We start from the raw sequence: 21,014 nt of genomic DNA on the forward strand, positions 1-21,014 counted from the left end.
GGGGGGGGGGGTAAATAACCCCAATAACCCCCCTTATGTCCGCCACTGGTTCGCTTTTTTCGAATTACAAGTTTACACATTATTAAAAAGAAGATTTTTTGATGGACATCTTCTCTTTGTTTCCAGGTTCACTGTTTAAAAGCTTGATATAAATCAAAATTTAAATCAAAAGTCGTCTTCATTGTAGTGTTATATGCGACGATGACTGTATATATAAATATCATGATGACGAGAAGTGTCTTGGTAAATGCAATAAATATAATGTTTGATATTATTGAGCATATATTTAGTTATATTTAAAATGATGTTTATGAGCTTGGTAGATGCAATAAATACAATGTTAGATATATTGAACATATATTTAGTCATAATGATCATGATGACAAGAAGTGCCTGGGTACATATATTTAGTTACAATGAACAATATGTTAAGGAGACCCGAAGTGCCTGGGTACATATATAGTTACAATGAACATTATGTTAAGGAGACACAAAGTGCCTGGGTACATATATTTAATTACAATGAATATTATGTTAAGGAGACCCGAAGTGCCTGGGTACATATATTTAATTACAATGAACATTATGTTAAGGAGACCCGAAGTACATGGGTATATATTTAGTTACAATGAACATTATGTTAAGGAGACCCGAAGTGCCTGGGTACAAATATTTAGTTACAATGAACATTATGTTAAGGAGACCCAAAGTGCCTGGGTACATATTTAGTTACAATGAACATTATGTTAAGGAGACCCAAAGTGCCTGGGTACATATTTAATTACAATGAACATTATGTTAAGGAGACCCGAATTGTCTGGGTACATATTTAATTACAATGAACATTATGTTAAGGAGACCCGAAGTACATGGGTATATATTTAGTTACAATGAACATTATGCTAAGGAGACTCCAAGTACCTGGGTACATATATAGTTACAATGAACATTATGTTAAGGAAACCCGAAGTGCCTGGGTACATATTTAGTTACAACGAACATTATGTTAAGGAGACCCGAAGTACATGGGTACATATTTAGTTACAATGAACATTATGTTAAGGAGACTCAAAGTACATGGGTACATATTTAGTTACAATGAACATTATGTTAAGGAGACCCGAAGTACATGGGTACATATTTAGTTACAATGAACATTATGTTAAGGAGACCCGAAGTGCCTGGGTACATATTTAATTACAATGAACATTATGTTAAGGAGACCCGAATTGTCTGGGTACATATTTAATTACAATGAACATTATGTTAAGGAGACCCGAATTGTCTGGGTACATATTTAGTTACAATGAACATTATGTTAAGGAGACCCGAAGTACATGGGTACATATTTAATTACAATGAACATTATGTTAAGGTGACCCGAAGTGCATGGGTAGATGCGATATCCCATCTAGTATTAACCCTTAACAGTTTATCTCATCAGAAGGAATACGAGCTTTATCTCAAGACAGCGTTTAGGTAATATTTTTTTTAAAAATTATTTCAACCCCCCCCCTTCCTCCCTCCAGGAGGGAACCCCTGGACGTCATGAGCCTCGGCTATGCAGACACGAGCCTCCCAGATTTGCTAGGTAGACCGAACCTCCACTATGCAGACCAAGCCTCGGCTATGCATTAATCTTAATGGAACATCACCCGGGGGAGGGAGGGAACCCTCGGACGCCATGAGCCTCCGCTTTGCAGACCCGAGCCTCCCAGATTTGCCAGGTAGACCAAACCTCCACTATGCAGACCAAGCCTCCGTTATGCGGACCATGTCTCCGCTATGCAGTAAATGAGCCTCCGCCATACAGCACAGCTTTTTTAATTCTTGGTATTTATGTGTAAAGAAAAATTTTTACAATATTTATTGACATAGAGGCATAAGAATTTTACTATAGATTATAGTTATTTAATGATTGTCATGATTAGAAACATATATGGACTCATAAAGTGGTTCATAAGATTTTTACTGAAACTTTAAACATTTTTTCCCAGAAAGGAAGATAATTGGAGAAATATTTCTGGAGTAAACTTAGTTTGTTTTGTTGTAATCTTTGTTTTATACAATACCTTTTATTAAAAATGTTAAGATTTAAATAAATGATACAAATTGTCTAGATTTAATTTTAGCTACAAAAAAGGTATTGCTTAAATCAAAGATTATAAAAGATGATATAAAATTCAATTGCAATTTTTTTTCTGGAAATATTTTTGTTTTCATGTAAAAAATGTTTAAAAGTTTTATATACCATTTTGTTAATCATAATTAGGCACTATTTATGATAATTGATAAATACTTCTCATCTTTGAGAAACCTCACGTGCCACTATGTCGAAAAATTTTAACTCAAACACAAGTTATAAAAACCTCCTGTAATACACACACAGGGACATTTTGATGTATTGCGCATGAGCATTTCTGCATAGCGGAGGCTCGGTCTGCCTAGCAAATCTGGGAGGCTCGTGTCTGCATAGCGCAGGTTCATGGCGTCCGAGGGTTCCCTCCCTCTCCCGGGTGATGTTCGATTAAGATTAATGTTTTAACCCTCAACAGTTTATTCATCAGAAAGAATACGAACTTTATCTGAAGTTTCGGTTAAGGTATTTTTATTATTTTCCATTCTATTCTTAAAGTCCCCCCCCCAGGCCGGTGTCGTGCATAAGGACAATTCCATCTCATGGAGACTGGAGAGCCTACAGGCTCCTATGTGTTTAGACATCAAAACCTATTTTAAAACATTTAAAATTATTAATTTACATACATAAGTGCGAGCTTAGTTCTAAAATTTGTATTCTTAAAGGGGGAAAACGCAAAAAAAATTTTATTCAAATGTCGTCTTCCTTTAAAATTATCAAAAAATCTTTTTTTTTCTTTTTCAGTTTTTCATTTTGTGTTTGATGGTAATTGGGCGTTTCCGATTTGAATACTCGCAAAAGTTAAAATTATTGTTTAAACTTTAATTAAAATGTTAAAATTTTAAAATTTGATACTTTTTCGTCTAAAATTTGTTCATGTTCCGGGTTCCCCAACGTAAATGTTTATTTTCTCCAAAAGTCAGCGACACCAGCTTCAAAATTAGTTTTTCAACGATCAGACCTTTTGGTGGTGGATATTGTTAATCTTAAACGCTTCATCTCGATGTCCAATGTAAACAATTTTAAATATTTATATTTATCCCCACAACGGGATTAAATTTCCTTTTTTTTGAAAATAATTTTGTTACTTTTTTCTTCAGGAAAGCTGATGAGAATGAAAGTGGGTATCTAAACCTAGATGAGGTAATACAGTGAAATTGGAAGACGACTTTATAGCAATATAGTGAAATAGGAAGACGACTTTATAGCAATACTAAACTGTATTTGATGGTGTTACAAAGTAGATATACTAGACACTTATTAAATCACTAATTAAGTGAAATAAGTGAAAATTGTTTCTAAAAGTCGTCTTCCAGGGTCTTACTGTACATTTTCTTTGTTTAATTTATAATGTACTAAATAATTATTTAGTTTAAACTTTTTAAAGTGATTGTACAAGTAATTGTAAGTAATCCTTCATATAAAAAGTTACATTTTCGATTTACGTAACATAGCCCTTTAGTTTTTAACCTTTCTCCACACTAGCCACTATTATTGAGAAACTGGCATTAAAAATTATAATTTTTTTGGATAAAAAATAAGGAATTATTTTTCAAATGTTTTAAATAGATTCAGACTGGTATGAAATAGATTCAGACTGGTATGAAATAGATTCAGACTGCTATGAAATAGATTCAGACTATTATGAAATAGATTCAGACTGCTATGAAATAGATTCAGACTGCTATGAAATAGATTCAGACTGCTATGAAATAGATTCAGACTATTATGAAATAGAATCAGACTGCTATAAAATAGATTCAGGCTGCTATAAAATAGATTCAGACTGCTATAAAATAGATTCAGACTGGTATGAAATAGATTCAGACTATTATGAAATAGATTCAGACTGCTATGAAATAGATTCAGACCCCAGAACTTCGGAGTATTTAAAGCATTTTTAAAAGTTTTCAATCGGTTTTTTACTATTATACCTAAATATTATTAATTGTAAAAATAAATATGAATAGCCATGCCATAAATATGCAGGAACAGTGTTAAAGAGCTTCATATAATTATTTAATTAAAAAAATTAAATGACTGGGTTAAACTGTATAAGACTTTTCAGCTATACTTTAATATTATTTAATCTTAATGTAAACTTTGATTCAATTTGAGTATACATTCAACTGAAACTCGAGATTTATTACTATTCTTGTTTTAAAATATGTAAAAAAAATTTCCTTTTTATCTTATTTTTTAATACATTTTAACAAAAACTATCGGTTATATGTTGCTATATAAAGTAGTAATCTCTTTTTTCTCTCTGTTTGTTCGTATAATTTTTTAAATCTTGTATACCGTTTTAGGTGAAGGACCTGTGTAAGGGACTGAATGTGAAGATTGCTAAGGACGAGATGATTCGTCTTTTCAATATTGCGAACACGGACAGGGGGAATTTGAACAGCAAGGACAAAGGACAGGTATATATTCAGAGGACAGGGGGAATCTGAACAGCAAGGACAAAGGACAGGTATATATTTAGAGAACAGGGGGAATTTGAACAGCAAGGACAAAGGACAGGTATATAATCAGAGGACAGGGGGAATCTGAACAGCAAGGACAAAGGACAGGTATATATTTAGATTTAGTNTTCAGAGGACAGGGGGAATCTGAACAGCAAGGACAAAGGACAGGTATATATTTAGAGAACAGGGGGAATTTGAACAGCAAGGACAAAGGACAGGTATATAATCAGAGGACAGGGGGAATCTGAACAGCAAGGACAAAGGACAGGTATATATTCAGAGAACAGGGGGAATCTGAACAGCAAGGACAAAGGTCAGGTATATATTCAGAGGACAGGGGAAGTTTGAACAGCAAGGACAAAGGACAGGTATATAAACAGAGGACAGGGGGAATCTGAACAGCAAGGACAAAGGACAGGTATATATTCAGCGGACAGGGGGAATCTGAACAGCAAGGACAAAGGACAGGTATATATATATTCCGAGGACAGGTTTATGACAGAAAAGTCCACGGAATTTTAAGATGTATGAACAGTATGCTGCACAAAGAAAAAAAAGCGCCTCAAATGCCAAGATTGTTATGTTTGTGTAGGCATGTTAACGTTTTTATTTTTTTGAAAAACGATCATTTGGTTATGAAAACGACGACGAAAAATCGAAAACGTAACGATCGTTTTTATAATAAGTTCGTTTTTAAAAAATGGTCGTTTTTAAAACGAATGTTTTTCCAAAAACGACCGTTTTTATAAAGTTAGTCGTTTCCTTAACGATCGTTAACGACAACCCTTCGTTAACGATCTTTAACATAATTGTCAATAACATTTTTTTTCAAAAAACCATAGTTTTTTTCAAAAGCGATCGTTTTTTAAAAAACAATCGTATAAAAAACGGCCTATCCTAAATTGATATTTGGAAAATTGATACATCAGAGTTGAGATGTTTATCAATGGAAGGTCCCTAACACCCTAAGAAGGTCTCTTACACCTGAAAAAGGTCCCTAACATCTTAAGAAGGTCCCTTACACCACAAGAAGGTCCCCCTGAGAAGGGGCCTAACACCACAAGAAGGTCTCTAAAACCCTGAAAAGGTCCCCAACCCCCTTTAGTAGAAGTTCTCTAACACTAGAAAAAGGTCCCTACTATCGCTACTACTAGATCCTTCTATCACTCTGTTTAGGTTTTGAACGAGGATGAGTTTCTAAGTTTCTACTTTAAACTGATGACAAGACCGGATATAGATGAAATTTTTCAGAAATTTTCAGAAACAACAGAAAAGGTTTGTCCCAATAATTTCACTGTGATGCTAATCATTTGGGATCCTGGAACATTTTTATCAGTGTAATTAGGATCAGATGATTAATAACTTTCCTACATTTTATTAATGTAATTAGAATCAGCTTTCCTACATTTTATCAGTGTGATAAGTATCAGCTGATTCAAAACTTTCCTACATTTTATTAGTGTCATTAAGATAAGCTGATTCAAAACTTTTCTTCCACATTTTATCAGTGTAATTAGGATCAGCTGATTCCAAACTTTTCTACATTTTATCAGTATAATAAGGATCAGCTGATTCCAAACTTTCCTATATTTTATCAGTGTAATTAGGATCAGCTGATTCCAAACTTTTCTACATATTATCAGTGAAATAAGGATCAGCTCATTCAAAACTTTTCTACATTTTATTAGTGTAATTAGGATCAGCTCATTCAAAACTTTCCTAAAAAATTTTATCTGTGTAATAGGATTTTTTTAACATGATTTAAAGGTAACCGGATGATTATTAAAATCAAATTGTCTTTTTTCAGTGCAATAAAAAATTGGAATTTCAATTTTTTTTCGTTTTCAGCAGTGGAATTAGGATAACAAATTAATTACAATCTTTTAAAATATTTATATTTTTCATTAAATATTTCTTGTTAGGGTTCTTTTATGACCCCTGGCAAACTGTTGGAGTTCTTTAATGAGAAGCAAAAAATGCCTTTAGGCCTAGAGGAGTGTATTGGAATTATCAGGTAATATATATTTATGTCATTGTAATGGGTATTATTAAGTGCGAAAAAGTTTTTGTCGGGTTTTTATTTTTTCTAGATTGTTTAAGATGAAAATGAAAGTATTTTCACACCGAACGTATACCCATTACAATAACATATATAGTTTCAAATACATGTATAGTTTTATTCAGTTCAACTCAAATTATTTAAAAGCAGGTCGATAAAGCTACTTAATCGCCCTGTTGTAGGGTGATTAAGTAACTTTATCATAGTAACTTTATCACTCAACAATGAGACAAATTAGGCATGAAATTTGAAATTTTAATAACAGGGTGAAAAAGTTACTTTTTCGCCCTGTTGTAGAAAAACTTATTGACTGATAAGTGATCAGTGCTCATGGATATATCTAGGCAACCTTTTATTTCAAATGTATTTTGTAAAGCAACGGCAAACACTTTTATTTTAATAAAAAGGGACGGGGGGGGGGGACTTGAGGGGGGAGGGGGGGGATTGTTGGGGTTTAAGGAAGGTGTAATAAATAGTAGTAAACCCTATATTTGTAAACATGATGGTTGGGTTTAGGGAAGGGTTGAGGGTGGAAGGGGGGGTTTGGTTGGGGTTAAAGGAAGGGGGGTGGAGGGGAATATACAGGGTTACCCAAAAATGATGAGACTTCAGAGACGATTGTACGGAATTTGTTTAGCCGATTTTCTTGCATTCAGGGTTCCTTGTAGGCTTAAACTTCTTTCTGTGCTCAATCATCTAGTAAACAATCAAAATACTTAATTTAGTGCAGAAATCAAAAATCGAGCTTAAAATCGTCTTATTTTTAGAGTTTTCGGTCGTCCATCAGTCTCATGCTTTGTGGGTAACCCTGTAGGTTTAATCAAAATAATATTGAAATAATGTTTAGGGATCATGAGATTAATGAAGAGATAATAATATTGAAATAATCATATAATGTTTAGGGATCATGAGATTAATGAGGAGAAAATAACATTGAAATAATGTTTAGGAATCACGAGATTAATGAGGAGAAAATAATATTGAAATAATATGAATCATGAGATTAACGAGGAGAAAATAATATAGAAATAATCATATGATGTTTAGGAATTATGAGATTAATGAGGAGAAAATAATATTGAAATAATGTTTAGGAATCATGAGATTGACGAGGATAAAACTAGATTTTCTAAACAAGGATTTCTTCAGTTTCTTATGTTCTCAGAACTACAGGTGATTTTTGTTAGTTTTAGCATACAAGTCTGTTAGCTGCTATCTACAAATCTGTTCGCTGTTATCTACAAATCTGTTAGCTGTTATCTACATATCTGTTAACTGTTATCTACAGATTTTGTTTTATTAAAGTAAAAAAGAATCGCTGTGTAAAATGGTTTTGTAAATAAAATAATTAAAAGAATTAAATAATAAAATATTAAAGGGACTGTAAGCGAAATTTCATTTGACTCTCTATGCAAAGGTGGCATTGCCCAATTCATTAAGTTACCCTTAAAACCTGAACCTGATAAATAATGTCAAAGAAATTGTCGTTTTTCTATTGATTCTAGGTTTAATTTCTATATTTATTCCTGCAGTAGAAATGCGCAAGCCACTTTTATTCAGAAACTTCAATTGAAAATAATCGGTGTCCAAAATTATATAGATTGATATCTAATTGATACTTGATCAGATATAGCTTTAAAGGATACTGTTGTGAATTAGGCATTGCAATTATAACATGAAGAGTCACTGGAAATTATAAACATTGATATCTAATTCATACTTGATCAGACATAGCTTTAAAGGATACTGTTGTGAATTAGGCATTGCAATTATAACATGAAGGGTCACTGGAAATTATAAACATTGATATCTAATTCATACTTGATCAGACATAGCTTTAGAGGATACTGTTGTGAATTAGGCATTGCAATTATAACATGAAGAGTCACTGGAAATTACGCTGACAGTCCCTTTAAGTATTATTATAATCTTTTATTAAAGGATGTGATGGACCCTGTAGAGAGGAAGCAGGTTAGGGACGATATGTCACAACCATTGTCCCACTACTGGATAGGTAATATACCATTGTCCCACTACTGGATAGGTGACACCATTGTCCCATTACTGGATAGGTAATATACCATTGTCCCACTACTGGATAGGTAATATACCATTGTCCCACTACTGGATAGGTAATATACCATTGTCCTACTACTGGATAGGTAATATACCATTGTCCCACTACTGGATAGGTAATATACCATTGTCCCACTACTGGATAGGTAATATACCATTGTCCCACTACTGGATAGGTAATATACCATTGTCCCACTATTGGATAGGTAATATACCATTGTCCCAATACTAGATAGGTAGTATACCATTGGCCCACTACTAGATAGGTAGTATACCATTGTCCCACTACTGGATAGGTAGTATACCATTGTCCCACTACTGGATAGGTAGTATACCATTGTCCCACTACTGAATAGGTAGTATACCGTTGTCCCACTACTGGATAGGTAATATACTATTGTCCCAGTACTGGATAGGTAGTATACCATTGTCCCACTACTGGATAGGTAATAATATCAGCGTTATTTTTGGCTGATGACCTCATCCTGATCTCCCGAACAAGACGATGGGGTATGGAGCGCTTGTTCCGGGTAGTTCAGCGCTTTTGTGCTGGCATGCACATGAAGCTGGCGGTCAGCAAAACCATCATTCTGACCCCTGGGCCCAACAACTCCTCGTGGTTGGCCTCAGAGGATAAACTGGAGCTCGAGGCTCTCCTGGTCGGGAAGTACATGGGGGTTGATATCCAAGTGAAAGGACGGAACTTGGTTAAGGCTAGGGAGGAGAGGATGTTAACAGTGGCAAGATCTTATGCTCATACCATAATTGGGCTAACCCAGTCAGGTCTGGATAGAGCCATAATAGCACATAAACTTTGGGAGTGCTGCGCCATCCCTGCAGTCTTGTACGGTACTGAGGCCATGATCATCTCAGCCACAACAGTGAGGGCCCTGGAGCGAATCCAAGGTCAGGTGGCCAGGTTCATTCTCCAGCTCCCATAATCCTCGTCAGGCGTTGTTGGATTTGTTGACACTGGCCTGAAACCCATGGGTGACCGGATCAAGGAGCGAATTGGCCTGTACGTAGGACGATTGTTAATAAGCAAAGGGACCCGATCTTGACTAGTGTGTTCGCCTCAGTCATGAGGTCTGGAGAGGACCCTTAGGCAAGATCAGTCCAAGACCTGGACCCGGCAGGGAGTGGACTTTTCCTTAAGCCAAAGTCCATGGTCCGAAGGACCTTACTCCAGGCGGCTATTCAGACAGTGACTGCCACAAAGCGGGAGCACGTCTCCCTGAGATACATGCATCTGTCAACCAACTGGTTCAAACTTCAGCCTCATGTGACTGACTCACAGTCGTCAAAGCTACTATGCTGAGTCCATGCTGGGGATGTTGGATTAGGGATTCGGTAATAGATGCCCTAACGATTTTGGCAAATCTTACAAACTATGCCCGTACTGTCTCCTGGATGGTTCATCTGTTGCCCTGAATGAAGCTCATGCTATCCTAGAGTGCCCAGCTTCTGCCTATGTCAGGAGGGTCTCAGGCCTTCAGGCCTATGTCGACGCGTACACTCTTGGTGGAGCTTTCCAGGGTGCTCCGGGCGTATGTAGGTGGGGATGGTGTCGATGCTGAAGCACTCAACCAGCGAGCTGCTACACTCAAGCAAGTGTTGGAGTCCTGGTTCCAGTAGGTCTCTTCTCTCTAATGCTAAGGTAGACCGGCTGGCCTCATCCCAGGGGCCTGCACTGGGGTTACCGTTATGGGTGGTGCTTGATACGCAACTGGCCTTTAGGCTGCCAGCCACTAGGAATGTATCACTATCACAAGGGCTTTAAACATTGTGTGATAGCCTGGATGGATTCCAGGCTGCAGACTGCATGTTGATGCTCTGCACCCTGAGGGCGGTCTGGGGGTTCCATGTCGGGTTCCTTTTTAGATCTTATAATTATTTATTTATTTATATGTATTTACATGTGCCTAATAAACTATTTATTTATTTATTTTAGTAAACAAACTGTACAATTGTACTGTAGTAAACAAACTGTACAATTGTACTGTAGTAAACAAACTATGAAGAGAAATTATTGTTGTTCTTTTCTGGAAAAAGGATAAATTCTGGCCGTTTATATCTTCTCTCCACAAGTAACTTTTAAAGAAAATCCTATATAAAAGTATTGAAATATGGAAATTATCAATTTTTACAAAGAAAATCAAGACTATCTTTATCTGTTTTGCTCTGGCAAAGGATATAGTTCTTAATATATGGTTATTCAAAATTACATCGACACTCACTTAAATTGATTGATTGATTGTTCAGCATCGTCCCACAATACCTATCTGACCGGAAACCAGCTGACTGGAGAGAGCAGTATTGATGGATATATTAATGCTCTGAAACTTGGATGCCGCTGCGTAGAGTGTAAGTTATTATTATTATTATTATTATTATTATTATTATTGTTATTATTAATATTATTATTATTATTGTCATTGTCAGTGTCAGTGTCAGTCTCAGTCTCAGTCTCAGTCTCAGTCTCAGTCTCAGTCTCAGTGTTATTATCTGTGTATTTAAGTGGACTGCTGGGATGGTGATGATGGTGAACCTATAATATATCACGGACATACCCTCACCACCAGTATCCTCTTTAAGGATGTTGTCGAGGCTGTCAAAAACTACGGTTTTGTCAGGTAAATCTTTTATTTAAGGAGATTCTTCTCGATTAACAATGGTACCGTTAAAATTTCTATTTGAGAAACAGTGAGAAAGATGTTTTCTTCTTCCTTTAACTCTTGAACCGCAATTTGAAGCAATTAATTTTGAGATAAAAACGAGGTTTATCTCTATTATATTTGCTTAGACAAAGTTGAATCGGAGAATTAAATAAGACTAAAAAAGTGGGGCCGGCCAATTTGAGATTATTGCAAATGTTACAAATATTTGTAACTTTTGTATTTTTTTCTAATATTTTTGGCATCTAACAGTTTTATCAATTAAAGTTCCATATCATATGTTTAACAAAGAGGACTACAAAAAATGTTTGTAAGTTCGAACCTCCGAATATATATATATAGTACAGAACACCAGGTGGCAGCATTTGGCTTGGTAAGTTTCGCGAAATACCCTGTATTGGTATGATATTGTGTACATGTATTGGTATGATATTGTGTACATGTATTGGTATGATATTGTGTACATGTATTGGTATGATATTGTGTTAATGTGATAATGTATTAAATTAAGTGCAATTTCTGGGCTGAATGCAGAAAAGGCTTGTTGACCAAGTGCTATGGCCATCTCAATGTGTAAACATGTATTTTTTGTATTTTATGGTAGGTAATTGTTTGAGGTTACACAGTTCGGCATTGCTGGGACCCGGGGGGAGGGGCGGAGAATTCACATTATGTTCTGGTTTTCTGTTTCGCATTTTGTAAGGAAGAGACCTATTTGAAACAGTTTTAAAAATACATATTTTTTATATTAAAGGAAAGACAACAAGATTACAAGAATTTACTTATGCGTTTTATTAAAAACCTTGAGAGAAAGTTTGAAAAGTGAATCTTCAAAATCCCAAGATTACTAAACATCTGGACATTTATGTATTGTACTGCATAATTATTCTTAACAGTCCAAAACTTCCTAAACCATATGCAGCCACCGTCTGTTCTATAATATATATATAGCCTGAGGACCGAACATAAAGAAAAAGAAGAAATTTAAGTTTTTAATTGTATTTACCTTTTTAAACTTTGTTTAGGTCTCATTATCCACTAATTCTCTCCATTGAAAACCACTGTGGCTTAGAACAGCAAGAGGTAATTGGGAAACTGGATTTAAATATTAAATAATTAAAATGTAAATTAAATTAGATAGACAAATATTAGCCAACTAAACCATGAGTTCTAAATTCTATATCTTAAAAACTGGTTATAAAATGGTACTTTTTTGGAAAATGGATGATATTTTGGTAAAACATTTTTATAAATAGGCAAATTAATATGCAAGATGCATTTTTTATTTTTATCTATAGCTTTAAAAATCATGCTTAAAAATATGTGATTATCTGTTATACTCTTTTTAACTGTAAATATTTATAATAAAATAAATGAAATTAAAATATTTAGAAAATGGCGGACTATCTTGTGAAAATATTGGGAGATTTGCTGCATAAAGATGCACCAGAAGACGACATTGACCACCTTCCTTCACCGCACCAGCTGATTAACAAGGTTTGCGAATTCAACATTTTTGAAACGGCAACATGTATTTTAAACTACTTTATTTGAAAGTGTGTCTTGATATACAGGGTTACCCTAAAAGAATGAGACTTCAGAGACGATTGTATGAAATTTTATAATCCTTTTTTCTTGCATTGATGGTTCCTTGCATAATTTAAATTATTTATTTTAAAAACCTCTTACCTATCTAATTTAACCTATAGATCTTCACAATTCAAAAGTTTCAGGTCGTCTTTAAAGTCTCATGATTTGTTAGTAACCCTGGAACTATTAAATTGATTAATTCTGCAAACATTTATTATCCAATATGCCGATGTCGAATATCAAAAGTCTAGAATTATTTACCCAACATCTTCGCCATCGGTACATAGAGTCGGTTAAAATGTTTCCTGCATACATGTTAAATGTTTAGGTTCTGATCAAAGCTAAGAGGCTTCCTGCTGGTGTATCAGAAGACGATGAGATCGAGGATGAAGATGATGATCATGACGATGAGAAGAATAAGAAAATGAAGAAGAAGATTTCAAAGAAGTTGTCTGATCTTGTAAACTACATCCATGCTGTGCATTTCAATGGGTTCGATGATAAAGGTATAAGTAAAACAAATATATCGGAAAATCGGAAACTCAGTTGTTCTCCCAGAAGTTAAATATGTTTGCACGGAGCAGCACATTTTTTTAACACTTTATTCACTAAATTTGGGGAAATTAATGTATTTTTGGGTTTAAAGTATTAAAAAGAATGAAAAAACTTTCCTTTAGAGGTAACATTTTTTAATTTTACTCCCGGGGGGAGGGGAGGAGGGATAAAATATTCAAGTCGTGGGATTTTGGTTAATCAGTGAATTGTTTAATTTTTAAAACCATAAATTAATTGATTGATTGATTTAAGATGCCAAGTATTTCCACATGTCCTCCTTTGGAGAATCGAAGACGACAAAGCTGATTGAAGATCCGGACACTGCACGCCAATTTGTTAAATATAACACGCGGCAAATAAGCAGGTAGTGTTCAATTAGTCTTTTTAATCTATTTATCTATTAATCTATCTATCTATCTATCTAACTATCTATCTATCCATCTTTCTATCTATCTATCTATCTATCTATCTATCTATCCATCTATCCATCTATCCATCTATCCATCTATCCATCTATCCATCTATCCATCTATCCATCTATCCACCTATCTATCTATCTATCTATCTATCTATCTAGAATATATCCCGGTGCTAAAAGACAGGACTCGTCTAACCTAAAGGTTATCCCGTACTGGGCTGCCGGATGCCAGATAGGTAATTATTATAATTTTCCAAATTTAAAATAAAAAATTGAATTTTAAAAGAATGCACTTTTAAATTGAAAATTTTAAAAAAAATTAACTGTTCATATCCAAGTTTAAAAGATTACACTGTTAATATGAAAAATTAGTAAGATTAGATAAACTGTTAAAATATGAAAAACTTGAAATATTGCACTGTTAAAATATGATAAACTAGAAATATTGCACTATGAAAACATGAAAAAATTATAAATATTGCACTGTTAAAATATGCAAAACTAGAAAGATTGCACTGCTAAAATTTGTTAAGTGGCTCTCAACTATCAGACGGATGATAAACAAAACTTGTTAAACCGTGCTCTCTTCATGGGCAACGGAGGCTGCGGATACATTCTGAAACCAGAGTTCCTTAGGTGAGGTCAAAGGTCAGAGGTCAGTTTAAGGTCAGAGTTTCTTAGGTGATGTCAAAGATCAGAGGTCAGTTTAAGGTCAGAGTTCCTTAGGTGAGGTCAATGGTTAAATGTCAGTTTAAGGTCAGAGTTTCTTAGGTGATGTCAAAGGTCGGAGTTCAGTTTAAGGTCGGAGTTTCTAAGTGAGGTCCAAGGTCAATATATAGTATGTTGAGGTCAAATGGCAGAGGTTAGTGGTTTAAGGTTAGAGTTTCTTAGGTGAGGTCAAAGAGCAGATCTCAAAGGCTCGAAGTCAAAGTTTCTTCGGTCAAAGGGAAAAGGTCTGTGGTTTAAAGGTTAAAGTTATTTGCTGGAGCTCAAAGGCCAAAGCTCACATATGCTAGATCAAATGCCAGAATTTAGAGTTTTAAAAATCCAGATTTTTTATTGGTAAAGATCACTGAATAAAGGACATAAGGTCTAATGGGCATAAGTCAGAATCCTTTTTTTAAAAAAACAATTTTAAAAATGTTATTTATTTGTTCTTTTCAGGAATCCCTCAATCCACTACAATCCATACAAACTTAATGGCCTGAGTAAGGCAAAGTAAGTAGCATCACTAAATAATCTTTACTAGAAATAATTTACATCATTCAAATCGTTCATCAACATTTTCTATTGCAAAAAAGAACGCATCAATATTAAAAAGCACTAACAACGAGGACGCACCATGGTCAGAAATACATTGATGACAGAAAATAGGACGCACATTGAGGACGGACATTAAGGACACACGTTTATGACGCACATTAAGATGCACACATTCATGACTCACATGGAGGATGAAACAAATGTGTGACATACAAGGTTACCCACAAAGGATCTAATCTGAAGGAGAAGGGTTTACTTCGATTATCATTAATATAATTTTACATTGCTGGAACTAGCGTATTTCAATTGAACATCCATGCAAAGATCAAAATTATTAACATTGATATCATAATCATACATAATCAGACAAAGCTATAAAGGCTACCGTTGACCGTTGTGAATCGGACATTGTCATCCTTGCATGATTTACTTGAAATTAAGCTGACAGTCCCTTTAATCTTAAATTGAAGGTTTCCCGGAATGACCTTGAGTCTTGAGATAGTTTCCGGTCAACATATACCTAGACCTCAGGGAGCAGATGAGGGGGAGGTCATTGACCCTTATGTTGAGGTAAATATTAATCAAAGGAGGTAATGGTCAATCATCCTATTAAGAGGTCATTGATAAAGAAGGTCAATTATCCTAATTGGAGGTCATTGATCCATATGTTGAGGTAAATAGTAATCAAAGGGGGCCATGGTCAATTATCCTGATTGGAGGTCATTGACCCATATGATGAGGTAAATAGTAATCAAAGGGGGTCATGGACAATTATCCTAATAGGAGGTCATTGCCCCTTATGTTGAGGCAAGCAGTGATAAAAGGAGGTCAATTATTCTAATAAGAGGCCATTAACCCATATGTTGAAGTAATTAGTAATCAATGGAGGTTATATTCAATTATCCTAATAAGAGGTCATTGACCCTGATGTTAAGGTAAATAGGAATCAATGGAGTTCGTGGTCAATATGAAGTCAATTGCCCTTATTAGGTAGTTAATTAGTCACAAATTCAAATTTTCTTTTTCCTTTATCTTTGCAACCCAATGTCGAAGATCTTTTACTTTTTAAACTGGATTATGATATATCAACTAATCTAAGGTTGATACATGGAAGATTTACTCCGTCCAGTTGCAGAGATATAGGGATTAGTAAATTGTAGTTTGTGCCAAAAACTCAATTCTTAAACTAATTATGTTTGTATATCTTTATAATTGAATAAACTTTTATAATACAGTAGTCGTCGTATATAATAATACAGTGTAGACGACCTTTCTATTTCTATTTTAAACCTTAGAGACACATAATCATCTAAACAAAGAGAAGTTGTCAAAAAACAGCATCTCTTTCAGTCGAGGCGTATTCAGGGGGGGGCTTTTGGGGCTAAGCCCCCCCCCCTGGGCCAATGAAATCTATTGATTTCAGGGGGTTTTCATGCCCCAACGGGTGCTGAGCCCCCCCCCTGGACAAATTCCTGAATACGCCCCTGATCTCTTTGTTTACTTGTAAACTTGTTCTGTGATAAATGCTTGTCAGTGACAAAAGCATTATTAATGAAAAGTCGTCTTCGTTGTATTGATTTAATTATATTTCCTGACCACTGTTTGATAACATTGAGAACTGTTCTAGGTCCGGATCCGGGGCCATAATGATGATTTCTTGAACGAGGAAAACAAGGTGGAAACCAAGCATGTCAAGAACAATGGTAACATTGGAGGATTTTAATAGGGACTGTCAAGCCGATTTCAAATGGCGCATGCTTCATTTTCAATGCTACTTTTTATACGTTTAATATAAAAATATTTTTCAACTTGAAAATTGATCAATTTTGAACATCTCATTCTTTGTATTGAGTCCTTAGATCTCACGGTTGAAAATTAAGAATTTTCTGATCTCCACTTGAAATAAGAATACCTGAATCAAAGAATTTGAGCCGCGGCTTAAAATTTACGCCGCGGCTAAAATATGGTTGGTTCCACTTAAAATTGTATTCAATTTTTCAAGATTTAAGCCTGCCCTCAATTGAAACCGGTTTCGGGAAATTTGAGCCGTGGCTTAAATCCATTAAATTCAAACACAGTCCTTTTAATTTGTTTTCGAAGACTTATTTACAAATAATGCAAATAATAAATTTTTGAATAAATCTTGGGAACAAATTTTAATAATCTAAACTATAAGCTCAGAAGGACGAACTAGCATTTTTTGTGCAAAATCAAATAACATTTTTAATTAAACTTTAACATTTTTTAGCTACTCCATCTTTCACTAGTTTATAATTTTCGTGTTTTATATATCTAATAAAAAAGAATGAAACAAGTTTGTATAGACAGCCATATCTTCTCATGATTTTAATATATCTAATTAAAAAGAATAAAACAAGTTTGTATAGACAGCCATATCTTCTCATGAAAAGATATAAGTTGAATTTATTATAAGAGCTACGAACAAATGTCATGGAAAGTGTTTCATTTATTTTTGGGACACCCTGTAATAGATAAATAGATAGATAGATAGATAGATGGACACCCTGAAAGTTTTGTTATTTTTTTGATTAGGTGAAAGATCACTCTAAGAGTAACAAAGATCAACACATTGGATCATTCGCTCTTCCTCTCCAATACATTCAAGAAGGTAGGGACTGATCGATTGATCGATTGATTTATTAATCGATTGATCTATTGATCTATTGATCGATTGATCGATTGATCTATTGATCGATTGATCGATTGATCTATTGATCGATTGATGAATTTATGAACTAATGTATCTGATAAATGTTCGAATGTTTACCATTTAATGCTCAAACGATTGATAATTATTAGATTGGGGTATTGAATAATTGGTGGATTGATCAAATTTTTAATTAATACTTGATGGATCGATTAATTGTTTGATTTATGCTTTGATTAATTTGATAATTTGATTAATTAAGTAATTTGATTAATTGATAGTTTAATGATGCATGAATCGATAAAGTAATTCTTATAATAGATTTTTTATTTACATTGTTTTTGATTGATTGATTGATTGATTGATTGCTATATTCAGGATACAGGAAAGCCCCCTTGTATGACTATTCTGGAAGAGAATTAAAGCCTGCTGCTTTGTTCCTTAAAATTAAAAAAATCTGGGAGAACTAACTTTATGTTCGCTGTTTATAACAATTTTCTAAAAGTATACAAACTTGACAGGACTGTGTTCACCGTGCCTAACAAACTGTGAAATCCATGCCTAGTGTTTCGGTTTATTGCACAAAGCCACTTTAACTAACTTATAAACATCTTAAAAGAATTGTAGATGTAACTTCATTTAACCCTCCATATTTAGAGGTGCACTTCCGATTTAAAATAGAGTACATTATTAAAAGATCAAGCATGAATGTGATATCCAAGATTTCACTGTGTGACTTGCTTCAGAAATAAGCGATGACATATTTAGTATTAAACCCTTTACAAGCTAGAAAAATGGCGATATCGCATTCTTTAGAATTTAAATACCTTTGTAAAGAGCATGCAGAGTCCCTTTAAATCTGTTTTTATTGCAATATTAAATTACTTTTGCTTTCAATAATTTAAAATTGTTTTCATTGCACAACTTCTCTGAACTGCACAAATTTACTAAACTGCACAACTTCTCTGAACTGCACAACTTAACTAAACTGCACAACTTCTCTGAACTGCACAACTTAACTAAACTGCACAACTTCTCTGAACTGCACAACTTAACTAAACTGCACAACTTCTCTAAACTGCACAAATTTACTAAACTGCACAACTTCTCTGAATTGCACACATTTACTAAACTGCACAACTTCTCTGAACTGCACACATTTACTAAACTGCACAACTTAACTAAACTGCACAACTTATCTAAACTGCACAACTTCTCTAAACTGCACAAATCTACTAAACTGCACAAATTTACTAAACTGCACAAATTTACTAAACTGCACAAATTTACTAAACTTCACAAATTTACTAAACACCATTTTTCCTTTATAGAGATTATTCAATTAGATTATGTGGCGAGTAATCAGTTCCTTTACATCAAATAAATTTATGTAGAATTGTTATTGTTTTCTTAACGCTAGAATTCCGCAATGATTCTTTTCTAAAAATTGTGAAAATTGAATTGTATAAAAATAATCTAAGCCTATTAATTATGCATAACCCAGTACAGCACAATTTTACTGATTAAATTTTGAACTATGCTTGCAATAAGGTATTTACATTTTGGCTTTAAAAACATGTTATTATAGAAGGTTTACCCACAAAGGATGAGACTTCAGAGACAACTGTTGTACGGAATTGCTACAGTCTGTTTTCTTATATTTAAGATTCCTTGCAACTGTAAACTTATTTTTTTCTTTTCCAAATCATTGAAAAAGCCATTTAAAGGCAAAAAGCAAGGTAGAAGAATTAATTATAATATTTGAAGAAGTTTAAGTCGTCTTTACAGTCTTCTTCTTTGTGGATACCATGGTATGCATTTATTTGATACAATACAGGGTTACCCACAAAGAAGGAGATTTTAAGAACGACACGAAACTCTGTAAGGTCTGACCTTGTGAAGTTAAAAATTTAGTGAAACATAGAGATGAGAAAAGAGATTAAATAAATTCCGTACAATCGTCTCTGAAGTCTCATCCTTTGTGGGTAACCCTGCATGTGGATAAATTATAAAATAATATTTCCAAAATTAAAACTTTAATTTGAAGTATGTCTCACATTTTCCTTGCTTACACTATTAATAATAATTTTGCATTGTTTTAATAAGCTTTAGCTTTGATTTGTTATCTTTGATTTCGAAATAAATATTTAAAATAAAAATTTTATTGTCATTAACTGAGGACTATTTCGTTGTCATTATATTTGTTTGTACTTTTATAGTTCAGGCTTAAAGAGACTGTAATTTCAAATGCAAACCCTCCATGCATGCAAAGATGGCAATGCCCGATTCACAACGGTGCTCTTTAAGAGCTTTGTCTGATTAAGCATGAATTAGATATCAATGTTTATCATTTTGAAAACTGATTATTGTTAAGTGGGATAACTGTAGAAAATTGACTAGCGCAGTTGTGCTGCAGGGAAACATACAAGAACTACCAGAATTTAATGTTTTACAAACTAGATAGAAAAACAACAATATCTTCAGCAGTAATGATAAGATAAAGGGTTTAAGGGAAATTACGCTTACTTTCCCTCTAATAGAACCGTAGTTGCAACTAAACCTTTTAAGGACTACGTTTTAAAAGTAACATCCAAGAAGTAACACAATTTTGTCGTCCAAAGAATCCGCTGAAAGATATTTTTGACAAAACTTTTTTAAATTTACAGAATTTTTAAAGGTAATAATTAAATTTGGTACTTTATTATTGGTGTAAGTCCTAATTTCATTAATGTTATTTAGTTATATATGTAATTGCAACTTTTACCTGATATTTTTCCTTAAAATATTGATTAGTTTAAAAATTGGGTTTTAAAACAAGTAATAATTTCTAGTTTTTTCAAACGGTAATATTCAGTTTGACATTTTTAAATTCTTTTAAAACAACCTCAATGAAAACCTAATTATTCTAGGTAATTAAAATACTGAGAGCAACAACTGACGGTTTAATAAAAACAGCATTCAAATATAAATTACTATAGTAATAAGCCATAAGCTTTTGTTCCGGGATGCTAGATGGGTCGATCTACTGAACAATCCAGAGATGATTTCAAGGATGTACGTAGCTAGGAAGGCTAACTACCCCAGAAGATATTCTGCGTCAGATCA

The 21,014-nt window shown here is 33.9% G+C and overlaps 1 protein-coding gene and 1 long non-coding RNA gene across 4 annotated transcripts in view; both read left to right on the top strand.

The window, feature by feature from the left end:
• LOC111711865 (1-phosphatidylinositol 4,5-bisphosphate phosphodiesterase eta-2) overlaps window positions 1-16,995 on the top strand; it is a 28,544-nt gene extending 11,549 nt beyond the window's left edge. For 2 of the 3 annotated variants that reach the window (XM_023486325.1, XM_023486324.1), the window contains 18 exons: window positions 1,376-1,479; window positions 3,238-3,280; window positions 4,447-4,560; window positions 5,782-5,880; window positions 6,528-6,619; window positions 7,759-7,837; window positions 8,606-8,678; window positions 11,003-11,104; window positions 11,259-11,373; window positions 12,441-12,498; window positions 12,808-12,912; window positions 13,334-13,511; window positions 13,813-13,924; window positions 14,138-14,214; window positions 14,512-14,614; window positions 15,143-15,196; window positions 15,712-15,811; window positions 16,869-16,979. In XM_023486325.1, the coding sequence (XP_023342093.1) occupies window positions 1,376-1,479; window positions 3,238-3,280; window positions 4,447-4,560; window positions 5,782-5,880; window positions 6,528-6,619; window positions 7,759-7,837; window positions 8,606-8,678; window positions 11,003-11,104; window positions 11,259-11,373; window positions 12,441-12,498; window positions 12,808-12,912; window positions 13,334-13,511; window positions 13,813-13,924; window positions 14,138-14,214; window positions 14,512-14,614; window positions 15,143-15,196; window positions 15,712-15,811; window positions 16,869-16,964 (1,704 nt within the window). In that variant the 3' untranslated portion in view covers window positions 16,965-16,979. Of the gene's footprint in view, window positions 1-1,375; window positions 1,480-3,237; window positions 3,281-4,446; window positions 4,561-5,781; window positions 5,881-6,527; window positions 6,620-7,758; window positions 7,838-8,605; window positions 8,679-11,002; window positions 11,105-11,258; window positions 11,374-12,440; window positions 12,499-12,807; window positions 12,913-13,333; window positions 13,512-13,812; window positions 13,925-14,137; window positions 14,215-14,511; window positions 14,615-15,142; window positions 15,197-15,711; window positions 15,812-16,868 lie in introns of all 3 variants that reach the window. The other variant, XM_023486323.1, reaches the window with a different exon arrangement.
• A 791-nt stretch (window positions 16,996-17,786) lies between these two features.
• On the top strand, window positions 17,787-20,068 carry LOC111711866 (uncharacterized). Its single transcript, XR_002767332.1, has 2 exons — window positions 17,787-17,870; window positions 18,288-20,068. It is a non-coding gene; the product is annotated as an uncharacterized LOC111711866 (long non-coding RNA).
• The last annotated feature ends 946 nt before the right edge of the window (window positions 20,069-21,014 follow it).

Source organism: Eurytemora carolleeae, unplaced genomic scaffold (genome assembly GCF_000591075.1).
Source record: "Eurytemora carolleeae unplaced genomic scaffold, Eaff_2.0 scaffold722, whole genome shotgun sequence".
In the NCBI taxonomy this organism is placed as follows: Eukaryota; Metazoa; Arthropoda; class Copepoda; order Calanoida; family Temoridae; genus Eurytemora; species Eurytemora carolleeae.